This window comes from Dromiciops gliroides, chromosome 5 (assembly GCF_019393635.1).
Source record: "Dromiciops gliroides isolate mDroGli1 chromosome 5, mDroGli1.pri, whole genome shotgun sequence".
Lineage (NCBI taxonomy): Eukaryota > Metazoa > Chordata > Mammalia > Microbiotheria > Microbiotheriidae > Dromiciops > Dromiciops gliroides.
The window spans coordinates 296,459,252-296,476,825 of record NC_057865.1 but is presented as its reverse complement, the minus strand read 5'-3'; the positions used below and the strand labels follow the sequence as shown (position 1 = coordinate 296,476,825).

The following is a 17,574-nucleotide window of genomic DNA, read 5'->3' as shown; positions in this document are numbered from 1 at the left end:
ACAATATGATGTTAATGTTCATAACTCTTCAAGAAAGAAAACCGGTCTTGGGGTTTGACCAATCAGATTGCTGTTTACCAACCAATCAGATTGCGGTTTTAGGCCCCAACCCTATACTATACTATTTAAGAATGTCCCCTTTCCCCACTAAACAGTGCTTGTATAAACATAACTTTTCAAAACAAAACTCAAGTCAGGGTTTGAGCTCCGAGTCATGTGGGGATCACCTCGGGCACCTCAAGATGAACTCCCAGCCCAGCCCGACTCCCACGAAACCCAGGCCCTTCTTCAGGTCCCGCTCCTGTCTAAGGCCCAGGAGCCTCTGCTCGAAGCTGAGTGGTCCCCTGCTGGAAGGTTGGGGGGGGGGGGAGTTAGGTGTTGGGCCTGAAACCAGACTCACTCTCTGCCTTTAGGGCCCTGAGCCTGGGCAGCTAGGTGGCGCAGTGGATAGAGCATTGGCCCTGGAGCCAGGAGTACCTGAGTTCAAATCTAGACTCAGACACTTAACACTTACTAGTTGTTGACCCTGGGCAAGTCACTAAACCCCAATTGCCTCACTTAAAAAAAAAAAAAGGGCTCTGAGTCCAAATATAGTTTTTTTCTCAGCCGAAACCTGATTGGTCGGCAAACGGAGCAATCTGATTGGTCAAACCCCAAGACAGGTTTTTGTTTGTTTTGTTTTTGTTTTTCCTGGAAGAGTTATGTAAGTTAACACAGTATTGTTCTGAAAAGGACACTCTTGCCCAGAATAGGTCATGACCTAGTATCGTAGTTTGTAAAATCTGATTGATCAACTGGTACCACCTAACTAGTTTCTAGCACTGTGATTGGTCCACTTGGTACAATCTGGTTGGTTGTTATTATGCTGTATGTGATGGGGGGGGGAGTATGTAAATGAGGGGTATTGAAATGCCTTAATGTGATTGGTCGGAGGGGACCCCTTGAGGGGTATAAATAGAGGTGAGGGACCTCATTTCTGCGCATTCTCTGGCACCTTTAGAAGAGGGCTCATCTTTGCAAAAATAAATAAAGCCTTCACTCACCAACTGCTGCCTGCTTGGAATTTTTGAACACCAACCTACTAGCAACACTACAGCTGTGCAACACTCTGAATGGTTAGCTGTGTAACACTCTGAATGGTTAGCTGTGTTTCTAACAGTTTCAACTAAGGTGCTAGCTAGGGAGTGCTAGTGCTACAGCTCATGGAGTGTGGACTTAAAGGCAGGAAGACCCCAGTTCAAATCCAGCTGGAAACAGACTCATTTGCTGGGTGACCCTGAGCAAGTCACTTAGTCTCTGCCTGCCTCAGTTTCCCAGCTGCAATGTGAGAATAAAAACAGCACCTCTCTCCCAGGGTGGTTTTGAGGATCAAACAGCACTGGAAATGCTCTTGTTCTCCCTCTGCCACCTTCTGGAGGAAGCCTTCCCCAAGCTCTTGGTGAATCGTTTCCTTTTTGTCCTGTGTACCCATTTGTTGGCCTCTGTTGCCCCCATTAGAATGTAAGCTCTTGGAGGGTAAGGACCCTAGCATTCAGCACAGTGCCTGGTGCATAGTAGGCACTTAATCCACATTTACTGACTGATTTTGTAAAGCACTTTGCAAACCTTAGAACACAACATACCTGGGCTATTATTGCTGTTGGTTATTTTTATTAAGCCCTGAGACCATTCAGAACTGGGAGGTCAGAGCTCCTACACTGTAAAGGAGGCAATGTAAGCAGCCTGGAGCCCAGGGAAGTGACTTGCCCAAGGTCACACAGGCACATGGTAGTGGAGGTAGCAGAAGTGCTGCTTCTGCTCTAAGGCTTGCCACTTGGGTCCATCTGCTAGCACTGCTGCCTTCAGCCTCTGCAATGATTCTTGGGCAGTGTCCTGGCTGGCCCCTGGGCATCACTGTGGCCCAAGGACCAGGCAAGGTGGGGAGGGGCCTCAGGTCACTGAAACAAGCATGGAGCAAGTGAAGGTCAGTGTGGGTTGGGTCCCCCCCAGTGCCCCAAGACCCAGAATGAGGACTTGCCCTCCCCCCCCACTCACCTGACACCTGTAACATGGGCCAATCCAGCTGCAGCTGCCGACAGAGGTGGGTTACGGCCAAAGCTTGCTTTGGGGAGGCTGAGAAGAAGGGACCCAGGGCACTGGGCAGGGCCCGGCCTGCCAGGGCCCATGCCAGAGCCTCTACCAATGGGAGTTCAGAGTTCTGTGGCCAGAGACAAGACAGCTGGCATAAACCCCTATCCCCAGGACTCAGGAGCCATGGGGTTCAAGGGTCTCAGGGCCACCTCCCCCTGGGTCCAAGATGGGGAATTGCAAAGAGAGACATTTAGGCCTGATGTCAGGAGCTGTGCCTGGAGAGGTAGGGAGCTCCCTGTCCTGGGAAGCCCTGAAACAAAAACTGCATAAACACTTGACAGGTATGGCAGAGGGGATTCTGGTCTGGGCTCAAGTTGAAGGGGCTGCCCCCAAGGTCCCCTGACTTATGAGGCAGGGCCCTGGGGATGCAGTTCCCAGCAGACCAGGGGTCTCTCACCCACCTGCAGCAGCAACAGCATCCGCCCCGCCGCTGGCCCCTGGAGCAGCCTGGTGAGCAGCTCCACGTCCAGGCTTCGGAGGCTACAGCCCGGCCCCAGGACCACCAGCACCAGCTCCGGCTGGAAATTGTAAGCTACTGGAAGGATGAGGCTGGTGAGGGCCAAGAGGAAGGCCCCAGGTTCTGTGGCCTGGGACAAGAGAGGGGATGAGGAGGGAACAGAGGGAAGCCCAGGCCTGGGGGCCTCCTTGCCCACTGCCCCGGGCTTGAGCCACCCTCCATCTTTGGGCCGCAGGCATTCTCCCACCAGCCCCCATGCTTGGATTTCTCCCCTTCATCTCTGTCTTCTTCACTACGATCCCACCTCCTCTCAGAGGCAGCCTCTCTTGGTCCCCCTTCATTCTAGGGCCTCCCCTCTGCTGATTATTCCCAGTGGAGCCTCCGGGAGCTCGTCTGCATGCGGCTGTTTGCCTGGTGCCCGGGCTCCCCTCCTAGAGCTACAAGCACCTCTCACCTCATGCCCAGCCAGGCAGATGCATGTCGGGGTCGGGGCTGTCTCCTTTCCTCCGATGTTTAGCAGGAGAATTTGGCTGGGGGAGGGGGGAGAGAGGCTGTTTTAGGGAAATGTCTTCTTTCCAACCTCCCCCCCAGGTCTCTGTGATGGTCCTTCTCGTTCTTTATCTTCCATGGTGCCTCACTCCCCACCGTCTTAGGGACCCTTGCTCCCAGGAGAAGGGCAGAGCAGGAAACAGACCAAGGGGGCATGAGGAGCGTGTCCAGGGTCCCACAGTCACTAAGCGCCACAGCCCACCCTGGATCCAGGCCCCCGCTGCCCAGTCCAGGACTTGTCCTGCCACATCAGGCAGTCTAAAAGACCTCAAGCCGAAAGGGCTTGCAGAGACATCCCGGCCAATCCCCTCATGGAATGGGGAAAGGGAAGTCCTCCGAGTCATCCCTACCCATTGTCCCTCAGGTCCTCAGGAACGTCCAAGTCTCCTATAGCCACACAGAGTAGCCTGCTGAACACAGAACGGATACCAATGTCAGGGTCACACCCACAAATATTAGAATATGAACGTGACCCCCAAGCTGGGGGGAGGTGACATTCACCCCAGAGGGACAAGAACTAGAAAGGGGTGAAGGTGAGGGCTGGGGGTGGCCCAGGGTTGGCCTATGGGGCTCAAACTCTGTGGGCTGGAGGAGTCAAGGAAAGGCTGACCCAGAGGCCTGGGGCAGGCAGGGAAGAAGCCCCAGAGGAGGGGAAGGGATGACAGAAGGGGAAAATACTCATTGAGCCAGGGCTGGGCACCAACTAAAGGAGAGTGGGAGAGAGGAGGTCAGAAAGGCGGGCAGCCTCCTAGAGGGGGTGAGCCCACCGAACAAGGCCTGCTCACCTCTGGGCCCCCAAGCTGAGGCCTCTGCGGAGGGCGACGGCCAAGGCTGCCGAAACCGAGGGAGACACAGCGATCCCCGCCCTGATCTGAGGATGAAGACAAGCCATCAGACGCATCACACAACCCCTCCTTTGGGGGGCCAGCAATGAGGGACAGAGGGGGGAACACAGATGCTCCGGGGCCAACCCCAGGGGAGAACCCGGGCCTCCGGTCTCTCCCAGTCCACCACACTTCCCCAGGGCAGGGGGGCCAGGCCTTCCAGGGGGCGGGTCCACGGGAGGCCGGGACAGATGAGCTACAGAAAGGGTGGCTCTGGATTTCAAGAAGCTCATTTTGAACTAGGCCCATCCTAGGGAACGGCATAGTCCCCACCAGGCATCTGGGAAGGGCACCCTCTGAAGCTTCCTTGCCAGCAGCCGTCCTCCCGCAAGGGCCACCTCCCTTCACCACTCCCAGGCCACAGCCTGGGAGATTCATCCCTAGGCCTCCAGGCCATTTTACTGAGGAGGAAGCAGGGGCCCAGAGAGCCCCAAAGGGGGAGGTAGGAGCCCAGGCGCTCGTGCACGCGCGCACACACACACACACACACACACACACACACACACGAACCTGCCCAGTCAGGATCTTGTCCAGCAGAGCCAAGAGCTTCCCCAGGTCAGCGAAGGCCTGGTCCTCCGTGAAGGCCGAGTCCAGCCTGGCACAAACCCATGTGGGCTCAGCCAAAGTGGCATAACATTCACCAACACGGAGACACACAGACAGCCAGACGAACATGCATCGACACACAGGACAACCGCACAACCACAAACGGATGCTCCCGGCTCGTAGGCCAATATGGTGACACGGGCTCTGACCTCCGGGCAGAGGGTGCCTGAGCCCTTTTCCCACCCTCTCAGATCCCTCATCCCAAGGCTGCCCCACCCAGGCTGTGCATCCCCCTGGCCCCTGCCCAGCCTGGCCCAGAGGCAGAGCCTGGCCTCACCTGGCCCAGGTCGCTGCCTCCTCCTTGCTAAGAGCCACATCCTTCTCCTGCAGGAGAGCTGGGGGCAGGTTAAAGCTGGCAGCAGAGTCAGGGACAGCCAGGCCAATGTCAGGGTATGGGAGAGATATGGGGCAGCTGAGCAACTTGTCCAAGAGGGAACCCACTCTATCTGTGGTCCCCAGGGACTGGGCCCCGAGTAGGGAGGCCCCCGTATCCCCACGCTGTGTGCTGGGGGTCAGGACTGGGCCTGTCTCTGGAATGAAGAGAAGAGAGAAGCTGGGCTAGAGACTCCTTCCATCTGCCTGCCTGTGATGCCCAGGGCTTTGGAGAGAGACTGGACATAGCCCTTAGGGATCCCTGGGGGTCAGTCAGGTCTCGGCAGTTCTATTTCCTACTCGTGTGTCAAGATTCCCACTTTACAGATGGGCAAACTAAGGCACAGGAAGCCTTGGCTCTGCCTGGGCATGCCCTCAGAACCTTCCTGGGGATGAGATGAGAACACAAGGGGAAGGAGGGGAAGCAGCCCCTCCCCATTTGATGCCACCCCCAGGAGCCCCCAATTCTTACCTTCATGCCTGAGGCTTGCCCAGTGAGGGACATGGGCCGCTCTCACATTCTGGATCGACTCCAGCGCACTGCAATGGGGCCAGGGGTTAGAGGGGAAGGGGAGGCCTTCATGGCCCCCCAGCTTGGGACAGTCCCTAGGTCTGGGTTACCTCAAACAAGGGGTTGGATCCCCGGATAGAGGAGGCACAGGGTCTCCCAGCAAAGTCTGCAGGGTCAGACACACACATTCAGCCAGAGACTGCAGGTGATAGCCGCCCTGGGGGAAGAGAGGGCCATCGGCTCAGGGACCCAGGCCCAGAAGCCCCACTGAGGAACGTGGTTCGTCTGGGGTCCTGAGGGACTGCAGGGATGGCCCCAGGAGGGTCGGTAAGAAGAGGCCGATGGGCTAAACCCCACAGAGATGCCCTGGAAGGACAGGCCTGGGTCTGAAGGTGCCCCCCTCCTTGGGCCTAGCCAGGCCAGACCAGCTCAGACCAGCCCAGAGCCTAGCCTGACTCTGCCAAGCCCAGTCCAGCCTAGGTCCCAGCCCAAGGCCAGTCTGACCCAGCCCAGGCCAACAATCCTCCCAGGGCACCTGGGCATGCCAGATGGGGGTCTCTGGCCTCAGCACCACAGGGGCCTTGGTCTCACCTCAAGCACTGCACAGAGCCGGCCCCGGGCCAGTGGCAGCAGCAGGAGTGTCAGGTGTGCGAAGCATTCGGGTGTGGCCTTCATCTGACCCTGAGGTGAGGTAGGCAGGCAGGCAGCACTCACACATGCTGCCTCAGCCTGGCTGTGGCCCCATCCATCTGTCCTTCCATCCCCTGGTCTCTGGGCCCTCTCCTTGCCCAGTGACACTGCCCGGGCAGCGGGACTTCAGACTTGGGAGGGACCCACAATTCCATCATGTCTGTGCAAACCTCACCCCCTTTTCCCCCTCCCTGGCACACAGTCCTCCTGTCTCATCTGCCCTGTCCATCCCATCTACTTCCCCAGCCCAGTCCTGTTTCCTTCACCCCCTGTTCCCAACCCTGCTCACCTCAGGGTCCCCAATGCCAGAGTCAAATCCAGCTGACACCAGGACCAGCTCGGGGTCAAACTTCAGGGGCCACGGCACAGGGAGAGGATGGGGAGACAAGAAAGGAGATGTTGGGGTCATGGCCTGGGTGGGAGGGCCATTGTGCCCCCTTCTCCCCTGCTGTGCCCTATTCCCTCAGTAGCGCTCCACCATGAATGACTAATTCACACTCAAGGTTGAATGGCTGACACATTACTTTCAAAGGGTCTTTCCCCTGATGTCGTAACTCAGAGGATAACCCCCCTGAAGGGGGCCCCCAGCTGGGACCTTCCTGGGCTCCTGCCAATCATGTCCCAGTCTCCCCTGCCTCCAAAGCAGGCAACGCCCAGTAGCCTTTGGCCCCTCCATCACACACACCCTCTGTCCCAACCTCGGCTCACCTCGATGGCCAACGGGAGCAGAACGTGCAGGAAGACAGACACGTAATCAGCATTTCTCATCCCGACCTGCGACCAGAACCGATGGAGAGGAGTGGGAAGGCAGGGGGGGGGGGATGGACAGGTGGGCAGAGGGGGGGGGGGATGGACAGGCGGGCAGAGGGGGGGGATGGACAGGTGGGCAGAGGAGGGAGGGGATGGACAGGCGGGCAGAGGAGGGGGGATGGACAGGCCGGCAGAGGGGGGGGATGGACAGGCGGGCAGAGGAGGGAGGGGATGGACAGGCGGGCAGAGGAGGGGGGATGGACAGGCGGGCAGAGGGGGGGGGATGGACAGGCGGGCAGAGGAGAGGGGATGGACAGGCGGGCAGAGGAGGGGGGATGGACAGGCGGGCAGAGGAGGGGGGATGGACAGGTGGGCAGAGGAGGGAAGGGATGGACAGGCGGGCAGAGGGGGGATGGACAGGCGGGCAGAGGAGGGTCGTGAGAACCCTATCAACTAAAACTAACGACTCAGTGTCTTGGCGCTCCTTCCTGTGGGACCCAGATAGCTCCCTGGCAGAAGAGTCAAAGGCCCAGGTGGAAAGGAGGAGACAGAGGGAGTGAGAGCAGGAAGGATCCCAGGGAACCAGGCAGGGAGCTGGGACCATGAAGAGCTAGCCCTTCCCTGCTTATCTTGGGGCAGCCCGAGGTTCTTCCTGGATGTTGGGGGGCCAGGGGGCGCTCAAAAGCCCGGGCGTGGTGTGAGGTCTCCATCTACCTCTCTCCCACAGCCCCCACCCTAGTGGGCCTGGGCCTGACCCCGTCTTCCCCCTCAGCTTCCTTGAGGACAAAGGGCAAAGGTCACAGAAGATGCTCAGACAGGAAGAAAAGGAAAAGGCAGTGAATTAAAAGCTGACCAGAACTTCTACAGTAGTTGTAGTGACAAAGTGCTCTCCCCACCCCAGCTCCTCCTATCCCCATTTAACAGATGACGAAACTGAGGCTCAGAGAGGACAAGAGCACCGTCTGGGCTCTGGCAAAAAGCATGCGACTTGAAGCCATGGGACCCGAGTTCGAGAATCCTCCCTCTGCCTGTGCCACCTTGGGCAAGTTTTCTCTTCAGTAAAATGGAAGGTTTGCACCAGACAACCACTGGGGCCTCTTCCAGGTGCAGAAGGAATCGGGGTTGGCACCAGGCCCAGCCCTCCCTCACTACCTTATTCCAGGGCACGTTGACAGTGAAGCCGCGGCCAGGGCCCTGGCCCACCGCATCGTAATCAGACTCCCGGAGTCGGGGCCAGAAGCTCTGGTGCTCATATCGGTGCCAGGAGAAGTAGAGGACACTGGGAGGGGAAGGGGACCCAATTCAGGGCTGGCCCCCTCCCCCTTGTAGCCTTCCTGGGTCCCCCCCTGCCCTAGTGCTGGGCCCAGGGGCTCTCCTAGGCTGGTGCACCCTCCAAGGGGCCTTGGGTCTATCTCCCTTTGCTGGGGGCTTCAGGGCCCCATCTCCTGACCTGGGGTCGCTTTCAAAGACACGCTGGGTCCCCTGCCCATGGTGGATGTCCCAGTCAACAATGAGGATCCTGGAGAGAGACAGAGATCATCCCTGGGACCACTGGGCCCCCCAAGAGCCTCTGGGGGGGGATGGAAAGCTGGGGCCAATTAGAGGTGTGGAGGCTGAGCCAAGGACTACCTCTGTCAGCAAAGAGTGAGCAGCAGCTGGGGAGTGGAGCTCACATGGGAGGGGGTCACCAAAACAGCTGCTAGGGCCTAGGGGGGCCTCCCCTCAACAAGGCTCAGCCCCTGCCCCAACCCCAACCCCAACCAACAGAAGATTTTGGAAGGGAATAATCTCTGATGCCAGATGGGCCAGATGGCAGGAAAGTGCAAACCGTTGTCTGTCCCCAGCCAGTCTGAGTGACAGGGCTGCCGGACCAGTGACTGCACCAGTCATGACATAGCCCCTATCTGGGCTCTGTGTGAGCAGCCGTGCATGGGTCCCCTAGGCAGGGGACCCTCCTTCGGCTTGGCCTGGCATTCGATGACCCGCTGAGGGCTAGCTCGCCCACAGGATGGCTAGGGGAGAGGACTGGGTCCCCCCCACTTTCTCCTCCCCTTCCAGCTCCTGGGGGAAATAGCCCCCTCACCTCTGCAACCCGTGCCTCCTCTTAGCGTGCTCAGCCGCAATGGCCACGTTGTTAAACACACAGAAGCCGTTGGCTGCATCTCGCTGGCTGTGGTGTCCGGGAGGTCTGGGGGATGGAGGGGAACATGTGACCCATCATTGGCTTTCCAGTTTCCAATGTTTGGGGAGGGGGGTGCAGGGTGCCACAGGCCTTTAGTACTGGGAGGAACTGTGGAGACACCTGCTCCAACCTGAGTGTGACCAGGCATGGCCTCCACAGGGCCTTGGCCTCTTCCATTTTGGGAATTCCAAGTGAAGAGATGGGAGGGGCAAGGAAAGGAGAGAGGGGAGGGAGGGGAGGGGAGGGAGGGAGGAAGGGAGGGGAGAAGAGAGGAAGGGAGGGAGGAGAGGGGGAGGGAGGGGAAAGGAAGGGAGGGGAGGGATAGGGGGGGAGGGGACAGGAGGGGAGAAGCTGGCCAGGTCCCAAGCTTCCAGGAGGCGCCCAAGGGCTGTTACCTCACCAGCGCCATCCCGTTGCCTACGGCTCCAGTCAGTACTGCATCCACCAGCTGCAAGGTGGCCCCAACAGCCATTCGTGCACAGGGGAATGTGCTCTGCAGGGGGAAGGAGGGGGAATATGCTGGGGAGGGGATCTGGGAAGTTGCGCCCTCCGTGCCCCCCTTCCTGTGTGTGTGTGCGTGCACATATGCGTGTGCGCGTGCGTGTGAGAGAAAGAGGGCCCAGGCCACAGGACTTTGGCTGGGGTTGGGGGGGGGGACGGGATGGGGGACTGTCACAAACCGGGTGGAAGTAGACAGCGTCGTACTGCTGGGCCAGGGTCTGCAGCTCCTCTTTGCTCATGGTCTGGGTCCCCTTCACCACAGCCACATACTCTGGGCTGGGGGCAGAAGTCAGACACCAGAAATCAAAGCCTGGCCCAGGACAGCCCAGCACTGTCTGGACAAGGGTGAGGAGGAAGGCATCACTCCTTCCAACATGAAAAGAGGTGTCAGGGTCTCCCCTCTCCTTTCCTCAAGCTGTTTCCCCTCTTCTTCCCTCAAATTGCAGAGGGCTGAGAAACTGGATCTCTAAGTACGATAGAACTCTGTGTAAACTAAGAGTAAACAGGCCCCAAGTGAGGGCTCAGAGGCTGCTCTCTGGACAGCAGTTCATTTCGTTGGCAGGTTCCAGGATGTCTCTCCCCTAGCTACTCAGGGGCAAATTTTGATCTGTCGGTGATTGCTGGACCCCAAGGGCAAGGGGAAGCCCCTTCCAAGCAGAGGGAAGGTACGACAGTAATTTCCCCTATACCTGGACTTTATCCATCTGGCTCCTCCAAAAGCCAGTTTCTTTGGAGCCTCCATCATCCCCAGCAAACAGACAAGGCTAAGCTGTTAACTTTGTAAATGGGGAAGCTATGGCCCAGCAAAGGGTCCTCCCTGGTGGCCACACAGGGACAGTGAGGGGGTGGCTATGTGTTGCCGGGAAGGTCACACACAGATGCATCCCTCTGCTCTGCTCACCCACATCAGGACCGAGGTGTGACACCCACCTGTGTACCAGCTCCAGCTCCTCCTCGGTGGCCTCGCGGGCTGGTAGCCGCACACACCTCTGCACCAGTCCTCGGTGAGAAAGCCGGGCATATGTAGACGTCAGGCGCTCGGGCACCTCGATACCACACTCGGGGCTGGAGGGAAGGGGGTATACTCATCAGGGTCAGCCCCTGCCCTGGGAGCCAGGACACCTGGGTCCCAGCCCTGACTCAGCCGATCTCCCTGAGGAACCAGTGCAAGCTTCATGCCAGAAGCCCTGGGCTCAAATCCTGGTCATGCCACTGATCAGCTGGGTGTCCCTGGGTAAGTCACTACCCTCTCTGGGCCTCAGGTTCCTGTCTATAAAATGAAGGGCTTGGAACTGAGGATTTCTAAGTAGTCTCCTTGAGGTCATCCAAGGCAAGGGTCCTAGATTCATTCAAGTAAGAACTGGGAGCCCGACAAGTCTGGGTCCGCCATCTGGGGAAACTGAGGCCCTTGGGCAAAGTGCGGTGGGGGCACCCCCAGGCCTAGCAGAACCAGGACACTCCCGGCCGCAGCTCTGGCACAAAAGGACATTTTCGGGGCTTTGCCGGTGACGGGCAGCAGCAGACAGGACCTCTGGGCTCTCTGTTCTTAGGGATCATTGCCATGGCACTGCCCCCCTCCCAACCAATGAAAGAGGAAGATAGAAGGGGAGGGGGCTTACTCGTCCCAGAGCAGCCTGACCCGGGTCATGTCCTTGTCGTAGATCAAGGCTGTCCCCTGGGGTCGTGGGGGCCTGTTCTCAGCCATCCTGATGCCTGCTGGGAGGAGAGGAAGGCTTGCCCCCAGGCCCATGCCCTGTGGCCCCTCCTGCCATACCTGTCCTTCTCTGTCAGCCCCTGGTCCCTGACACTCCCCAAGGTCCCGGCCTAGGCCCTTCTCTCACAGCTACGCCTTCTCTCTATGACTTTGTCCGGGCCCATGGGGCAATGAGCAGACACTGATAGATTCTACTGGCTACCACTCCAACCTTCCCCTTGTACTGACAAGCTCCTGCTGGATGATCCTGAACCCACCTCCGAGCCTTTGCATCGTCCTGAGTGCATTCCCTCCCTCAAGTCTATCTCACCATCCAACCTTCTTCTAAGGCTCAGTTCTGCTTAAGCCTCCTATAGGAGGTGGGCCACGATGCCACCCTCCACCCTGGCCAGACGGGTTTCCAGCCTCCCCAGGCTCCCAGGCTCTTGCTTGGGGCCTGAGCTCCCATGCCCAGGTCCTCGACTGTCCACTCCCCCCACCCAGGCTGGGAGCTCCCCAAGGCTCTTATACTTTGCCCTCTTTATTCTCATCCCAACTTCCCAGAGGGAGGGCAGCTGTGCAAGGGAAGCCTCTCTCCATTTTACAGAGAAATGGAAGGCCCAACAAAGAGAGAGACTGGATGGGGCCCCACCCCCAGGCATGCATAGGATGGATGGATGGATGGAGGGAAGGAGGGAAGGAGGGAGGGAGGGAAGGAGAAGGAAGGAAGGAGAGATGGATGGAGAGATGGATGGAGGGATGGATGGAGGGATGGACGGATGGACGGATGGAGGGCAGGGCCTGAGGCTGGGTTAGGATGGGGTGGGGGCAACAGATCCAGCGGGAAGGTCCTCCCTCCTCCCCTCAACCCTCTGCCAGGGGAGCAATCCGCGAACGACCTCGGGCAGTGGACGACCTCAGGCGCCGGGTTCTCCCGGCCTCCCACCCTCCCCGCATCAGCGCGCAAGAAGAAGAATGAAACAGGATGGGGTGCGCGGGAGGAGGCTCCAGCCTCCGAGTGGGCTCCCTAAGGACCCAGACACCCGGCCCGACGCCACGCGGGACACCTCTTCCGGATCCTTCTTCCACCGCGGTGGCCGCAGGCTCCTCCCCGGCCGGCCCACCTCCGGCCACACCTCCGCTGCCTGGTCACGCCCCCAGGGCGGGGGCGCTGCCTGGTCACGCCCCCGGGCGGGCCCCACCCCTGGGTCCTGGACCTGGCCCCTCCCTGACCCGCCTCTCTCGACGCTGGGGCTCCCGCAGGGCTGGCCTGTTACATCGCTGAGACATCCATGCTTTCCACCCCTAGGGCCCTTCTCCCCAGCCCGTGCCTCCCACGCGGGAGGCACCTGACAATCTGGGGCCTCAGGCCAGATCTGGTGCGGACCCAAGAGAGACCACGGGTCTGCTCTTGACCCAGTCTGTCCTCCCAGACTCGGCTGGATCTGAACGTGCAAGCCCCAACACCCCGCCCCCCCGCCCCAGACTTCAAACGGTACCAAGTCCTGCCTTCGCTTAAGAAGCTCCAAAGGGGAGGGGGGAGGGGCTCACTATCTCCGGAGCAGCCCGTTCCCCTTTGGGACACCTGGGATCATCCTTAGCAGCGTTTTCCCGCCACGGATCCTAATTTCCCCTCATTGGTCCTGGTTTTGTCCTCCGGGACCGAGCGCAGCAAGGCGGGTTCCTCTTCTCAGTGACTTCAAATAGGGGAGAGCCAAGGAGGGAGGAGATAAGAAGCTGTGAGGCTCAAAGCTCACCCAGGCTGCCTGGCCTTTGACCTGCCCCTTGGCCGGGTTCGTGCACCTCTTCCCCGATCCTGGGGACAGCTTCCTCCTCCCTAAAATAAGAGAATTCTCCTGGATGAATTCCCACCCATTGTTTAAATAACAAATCACCAGGCCAGGCCAGAGACAGACACACACACACACACACACACACACACACACGCACACACACGCGCGCTCGCTCTCCCTCCCCCCAACCCCCCCTCTCTTGCTCCCTTCACCCCCCTCCAATCCTAGGATGGCCACCATGGGCCGGAAGCCCTGCAAAGGTGTTTGTACCCCCTTCCCAGCCCAAGAGATGGAGACTGAGCCCTCACAGAAGCCTGGAGCTCCCCTTCAGCTTCCCAACTGTTCACCCCAGGGGGCCTGAGGAGAAAGGGAGGTGGCTCAGGAAGGTGCTGTGTCCTCCCCCACCCCCTTGTCTGCTGCTGCTGCTGCCCCAAGCCCAGGGAGCCTGCCTGGCATTATCTTGAATGGGTTTCTATCTTTCCATTTTGTCATCTCCTCTATTAGGATATGAGCAACTTGAGAGAAGGACGGCCTCACTTTTCTCCTGGGATCCCCAACTCTTAGTTTAATGATCGGTAGACAAATGCTTAACAGTAACCTTTTCATTCATGCCTGGACAACGTCATTCCGAGTTTCTGCTTCCTAGAACCTCGGCTCTGTCTTCTCTTCTCCCTGGATCGTACTTCACTGGCTGGTCTCCTCCTCCCCCATGGACTTCACGACCAGCTCTGTGCTACCTGCTCTGCCCCAATCTCTGCCCACCTCCAGTCCCATATCTACACCTTCCTCGCAGACATCTTGAACCAGATGTCCAGTAGACCTCTGAAATTCAACCAGTCCACACAGAACTCATTCACTTTCCCCCCAGACCCACCCTTTCTCCTAACTCCCCTGTCACTGTAGAAGGTAGCATCATCCTCAGAGTTCTCAGGCCCCTGGCCTAGGGACCATCCCTGACTTCTCACCACCTCTCACCCCGGTATCCAAGTTGTGGCCAAAACCTGTCCATCTCAACTCCGTCTCTTGAATACGCCCCCTTTTGTTCTCTGACCCTGCTCCTCCCTTCCCCCTCACAGGCTCTCACTACCTCACGCCTGGACTATTACAATAGCTGCTGGGGGGGGGGGGGTTCTGCCTGCCTCAAGTCTCTCCCTCCTCTAGTCCACCCTCTATTCACTAAAGTGATTTTCCTAAAGTGCCTGACTTTTTCACCTTCCTACTCAAGTAACCCCAGTGGCTCCCTATGGCCTCGGGATCAAGTAAAAACTGTTGGGTTTGGCATTCAAAGCCCTTTATAATCTTTCTTCCAGTCTCCTTGCACATTACCCTGCCTCGTGTCACGTGTTGCACAAACACAACATTTCATCTTTCGGTGCTGGACATTCTCTCTGGCTGTTGCCAATGCCTGGACTGCTCTCTCTTCTCTCCAACTACTGACCTCCCTGGCTTCCTATAAGGCCTAACTAAAATTCCACCTTCTATAAAAAGCCTTCCCCACCCCTCTTAATTCCAGTGTCTTCCCTCTGTTAATTATCTCCTATTCATCTTGGATGTGGCTGGTTTTGTCTAAATTTGTTGGCATGTTGTCTCCCTCATTAGACTGTAAGCTCCTTGAAAGCGTACACTGTCTTTTTACTCTCATTGTATCTTCAGTGTTGAGCACAGTGCCTGGTACATAGTAGGTGCTTAATAAATGTTTATTGATTGCCCTGGAGTGATGCCAAGCAAAAAAAGCCAATTCTAAAGAATGCTGTCATTAGGTCTCTAACAAGGGAAGCAGAGCTCACAAGGGGGCGCAGTTGAGCTTTGGTCAGACATGGTCAGTAGGAGCCAGTGGTGTTCTGGGAAGAAGACAAGCCCAGCCTTCCTTCCTGTTAAGAAGGCCGTGAACATACCCTACCAGGCCCGATCAAACTATTTTTAGTAATCACCACCAGCCCGCTCTGCTCAATGGTTGTGGTGTGACATCCTTTGTGGGAACAGAAGGCTGTTGGGAAACACCCATCCCATGCTTTACAGTGAGGGGGGCCAGGGTGTATCGGCAGACCCAGGCTGATACCTCCCGCTGAAGCACTGAGCGACTCCCTGGGGTGTCGGCCAGGGCTGCTCTTATCTCCATTTACAGATGGCTACACAGGAGGCAGAGTCTGGGGATCTGAATTTTTGTCTCAGCTCTGACAATGACTTTGCCTATGACCTTGGGATGGTCACTTGTCCTCCTAGGCTGGCTTCCTCCTCTGTCAGATAAGGGGGTTGGCCTAAGTCGGTTTGGATAAAGCCATAATGGCTAGGTGGCTGGTTTGCTGTGCCAAGGCACTGGTATTTATAGCCAACACTGATAGGATGTTTAATGGTTTACCAAATGCTTATTCACTCATTGCAGCCTTACCATCACCCTGGCAAGGAAGTGCTATTATTATCATCCCCATTTTACAAATGAAGAAACTGAGGCAGAGGGAGGTAAAGTGACTTGCCCAGGGTCCCACAGCCTGCAAGTGTTGGAGGCTACACTTGAACTCAAGTGCATAGATCTATCCACTAGGTCAACTGAGGAGCTCAGGGCCTAAAGTAACTGAGAGGCTGAGTGGTGTAGAGTACCAGCAGAAAGACCTGGGATCAGATCTTGTCTCCCAAAGTGGAACGGGCTGCCAGAGAAGGTGGGAGGGCTAGGGGGCTCCCCTCCCCACTGGAGGTCTTCAGTTAGAGGCAGGAAAATCATCTCCTTACTAGCTGTGTGACCCTGGACAAGTCATTAACTCCTGTCTGCCTCAGCTTCTTTATCTGTAAAATGAGGGGGTTGGATCTGATGGCCTTCAAGGCCCCCCCCCACCTCTAAAGGTATGTTCCTAAGCATAGCATGGAGTTAGCAAGAATTCAGCAGAGAGGCGGCACAGTGGGTAGAGCTCTGAAGGCTCCTCTTCCTGAGTTCAAATCTAGCCTCAGATACTTGCTGGCTGTGTGACCCTGGGCAAGTCACCACACCCTGTTTGCCTCAGTTCCCTCATCTGTAAAATGGACTGGAGAAGGAAATAGCAAAGTACTCCAGGATCTTTGCCGAGAAAACCCCAAATGGGGTCACGGAGAGTCAGACACGACTGAAACTCAACAACAGAAAATAAGGATTAGATGAAATAGGAAGCTACCAGATGCGGGGTGGGCACGCGGTAGAGTAAACTCTGCCCAGGTTCTACCATAGCCCAGCAGCCTTGTGGGTCAGAGTCACAGAGTAATAGATGGGGAGAAGGGGTCTAGTCTAAGCCAATGCCCTAACACCAGCCCCCCTCCCCAACAGGTGGTCTTCCAGCCCCTGACTGAACCCCCCCACAGTCGGGGGGAAGCCCCAACTCACCCATCTGCTCTCAGGCAGTCAATTCCACTTTGAGACACCCAGGAAGGCTTTCCTGACTGCCAACCTCAACTGTTACTTCTCCCCATTGTTCCTACCTCTGTTGTGTGCGGCCAGAGTAAACAAGGCTGAGCCCTGTCCTACCTGACAGTCTATACGGGACTCAAAGCCATCAATGTCCCTCAATCTCCAGGTGTTTCCCCTCCGGCCTCCCCAGGCCTTGCATTCTCTCCAGCCCAGCTGAATTTGTCTTTAAAAGTAGTTTTGGGGGCAGCTAGGTGGCGCAGTGGATAAAGCACTGGCCCTGGATTCAGGAGGACCTGAGTTCAAATTCGGCCTCAGACACTTTACACACTTACTAGCTGTGTGACCCTGGGCAAGTCACTTAACCCCAACTGCCTCACACACACAAAAAAAGTAGTTTTGGGCCCCCCACTACCACTACCACAGTGGCTGCTGACCTCCATCCCTTCCCCAGTCCTGCTCCCTGCTTGCCTGCCCACCCACCCACTCTGGCACTGTGTGCCATGGCTGAGGTAGACCCATTTGGGGAGGCTGCCACTCCGGCCCCTGCCCTGGGGGATCCCACAGTAGGTTACAGGGTGGTAAGCAGCGGCAGCAGCCAGGAAGATCTGGTCGCAGCCTTCCTAGCCCAGCAGGAGAGGGAGATCATGGGCACTGAGAATGACAGGGGCTTCAGCATCCTAGACAGCAGCAGTGTGCCCACCTCCCTGCAAGGTGAGCCCCCCTGGAGCCCAGGGGCCTTGAGATCCAAAGAAACTGATCTGCTCAAAGTTATGCAGCTGGTTCCTAAAGGAGCCAGACCTAAGAAATAAAGGCTTCGGAGTCCAGGAAAAAAAAGTCATTTTGCAAAGTACTCTCTTTTCAGGTCCTTGGGGGGCTCTGGGCTCTGAGGCCCTTGTGGTCCTGATGTCACAGGGTTCCAGGAGTCAAGAATCTGGCCTGGCCCCAGCTGGATGCTGACTCCAGCCCCAAACCCAGATGTACCCTGTTTTCTTCCACCCAGTCTTAGCACCTGCCCAAGCTGGAGCCAGAGCTCAGGCTCCTGGAGGCCTCCCACTGGCCCTGGGGAAAAGCCACAAGCCCCAG

At 57.5% G+C, this 17,574-nt stretch overlaps 1 protein-coding gene across 6 annotated transcripts; it reads right to left on the bottom strand.

The window, feature by feature from the left end:
* Positions 1 to 1,640: 1,640 nt before the first annotated feature.
* Positions 1,641 to 13,031, bottom strand: HDAC10 (histone deacetylase 10). Of its 6 annotated transcripts, none has more exons than XM_043965437.1 (21): positions 12,911 to 13,031; positions 11,252 to 11,348; positions 10,563 to 10,697; positions 9,812 to 9,908; positions 9,527 to 9,624; positions 9,033 to 9,137; positions 8,400 to 8,468; positions 8,102 to 8,228; positions 6,908 to 6,973; positions 6,489 to 6,548; positions 6,101 to 6,190; positions 5,620 to 5,726; positions 5,471 to 5,538; positions 4,904 to 5,156; positions 4,531 to 4,615; positions 3,922 to 4,007; positions 3,487 to 3,582; positions 3,042 to 3,117; positions 2,532 to 2,717; positions 2,035 to 2,197; positions 1,641 to 1,937 (listed from the first exon to the last, which is right to left on the bottom strand). In XM_043965437.1, exons 1-21 carry the CDS (start codon positions 12,918 to 12,920, stop codon positions 1,930 to 1,932), a joined length of 2,082 nt encoding a protein of 693 aa, XP_043821372.1. In that variant the 5' UTR covers positions 12,921 to 13,031; the 3' UTR covers positions 1,641 to 1,929. The 6 variants fall into 6 exon arrangements, with proteins under 6 accessions (XP_043821372.1, XP_043821374.1, XP_043821368.1 ...); XM_043965439.1 differs by having other exon boundaries at positions 12,877 to 13,024; XM_043965433.1 differs by lacking the exon at positions 12,911 to 13,031 and adding an exon at positions 12,225 to 12,433.
* Positions 13,032 to 17,574: the final 4,543 nt, after the last annotated feature.

Bases quoted from the DNA above. Each gene is read 5' to 3' on its own strand.
- HDAC10 (XM_043965433.1), bottom strand. From the start codon at position 12,282: ATGCGGGGAGGGTGGGAGGCCGGGAGAACCCGGCGCCTGAGGTCGTCC. The intron at 5,539-5,619 runs GTAACCCAGACC...GCCCCATTGCAG, and splicing joins GATCCAACCCCTTGTTTGAG to TGCGCTGGAGTCGATCCAGA. The intron at 3,118-3,486 runs GTAGGGATGACT...CCCCTCCCCCAG, and splicing joins GAGGACCTGAGGGACAATGG to CCAAATTCTCCTGCTAAACA.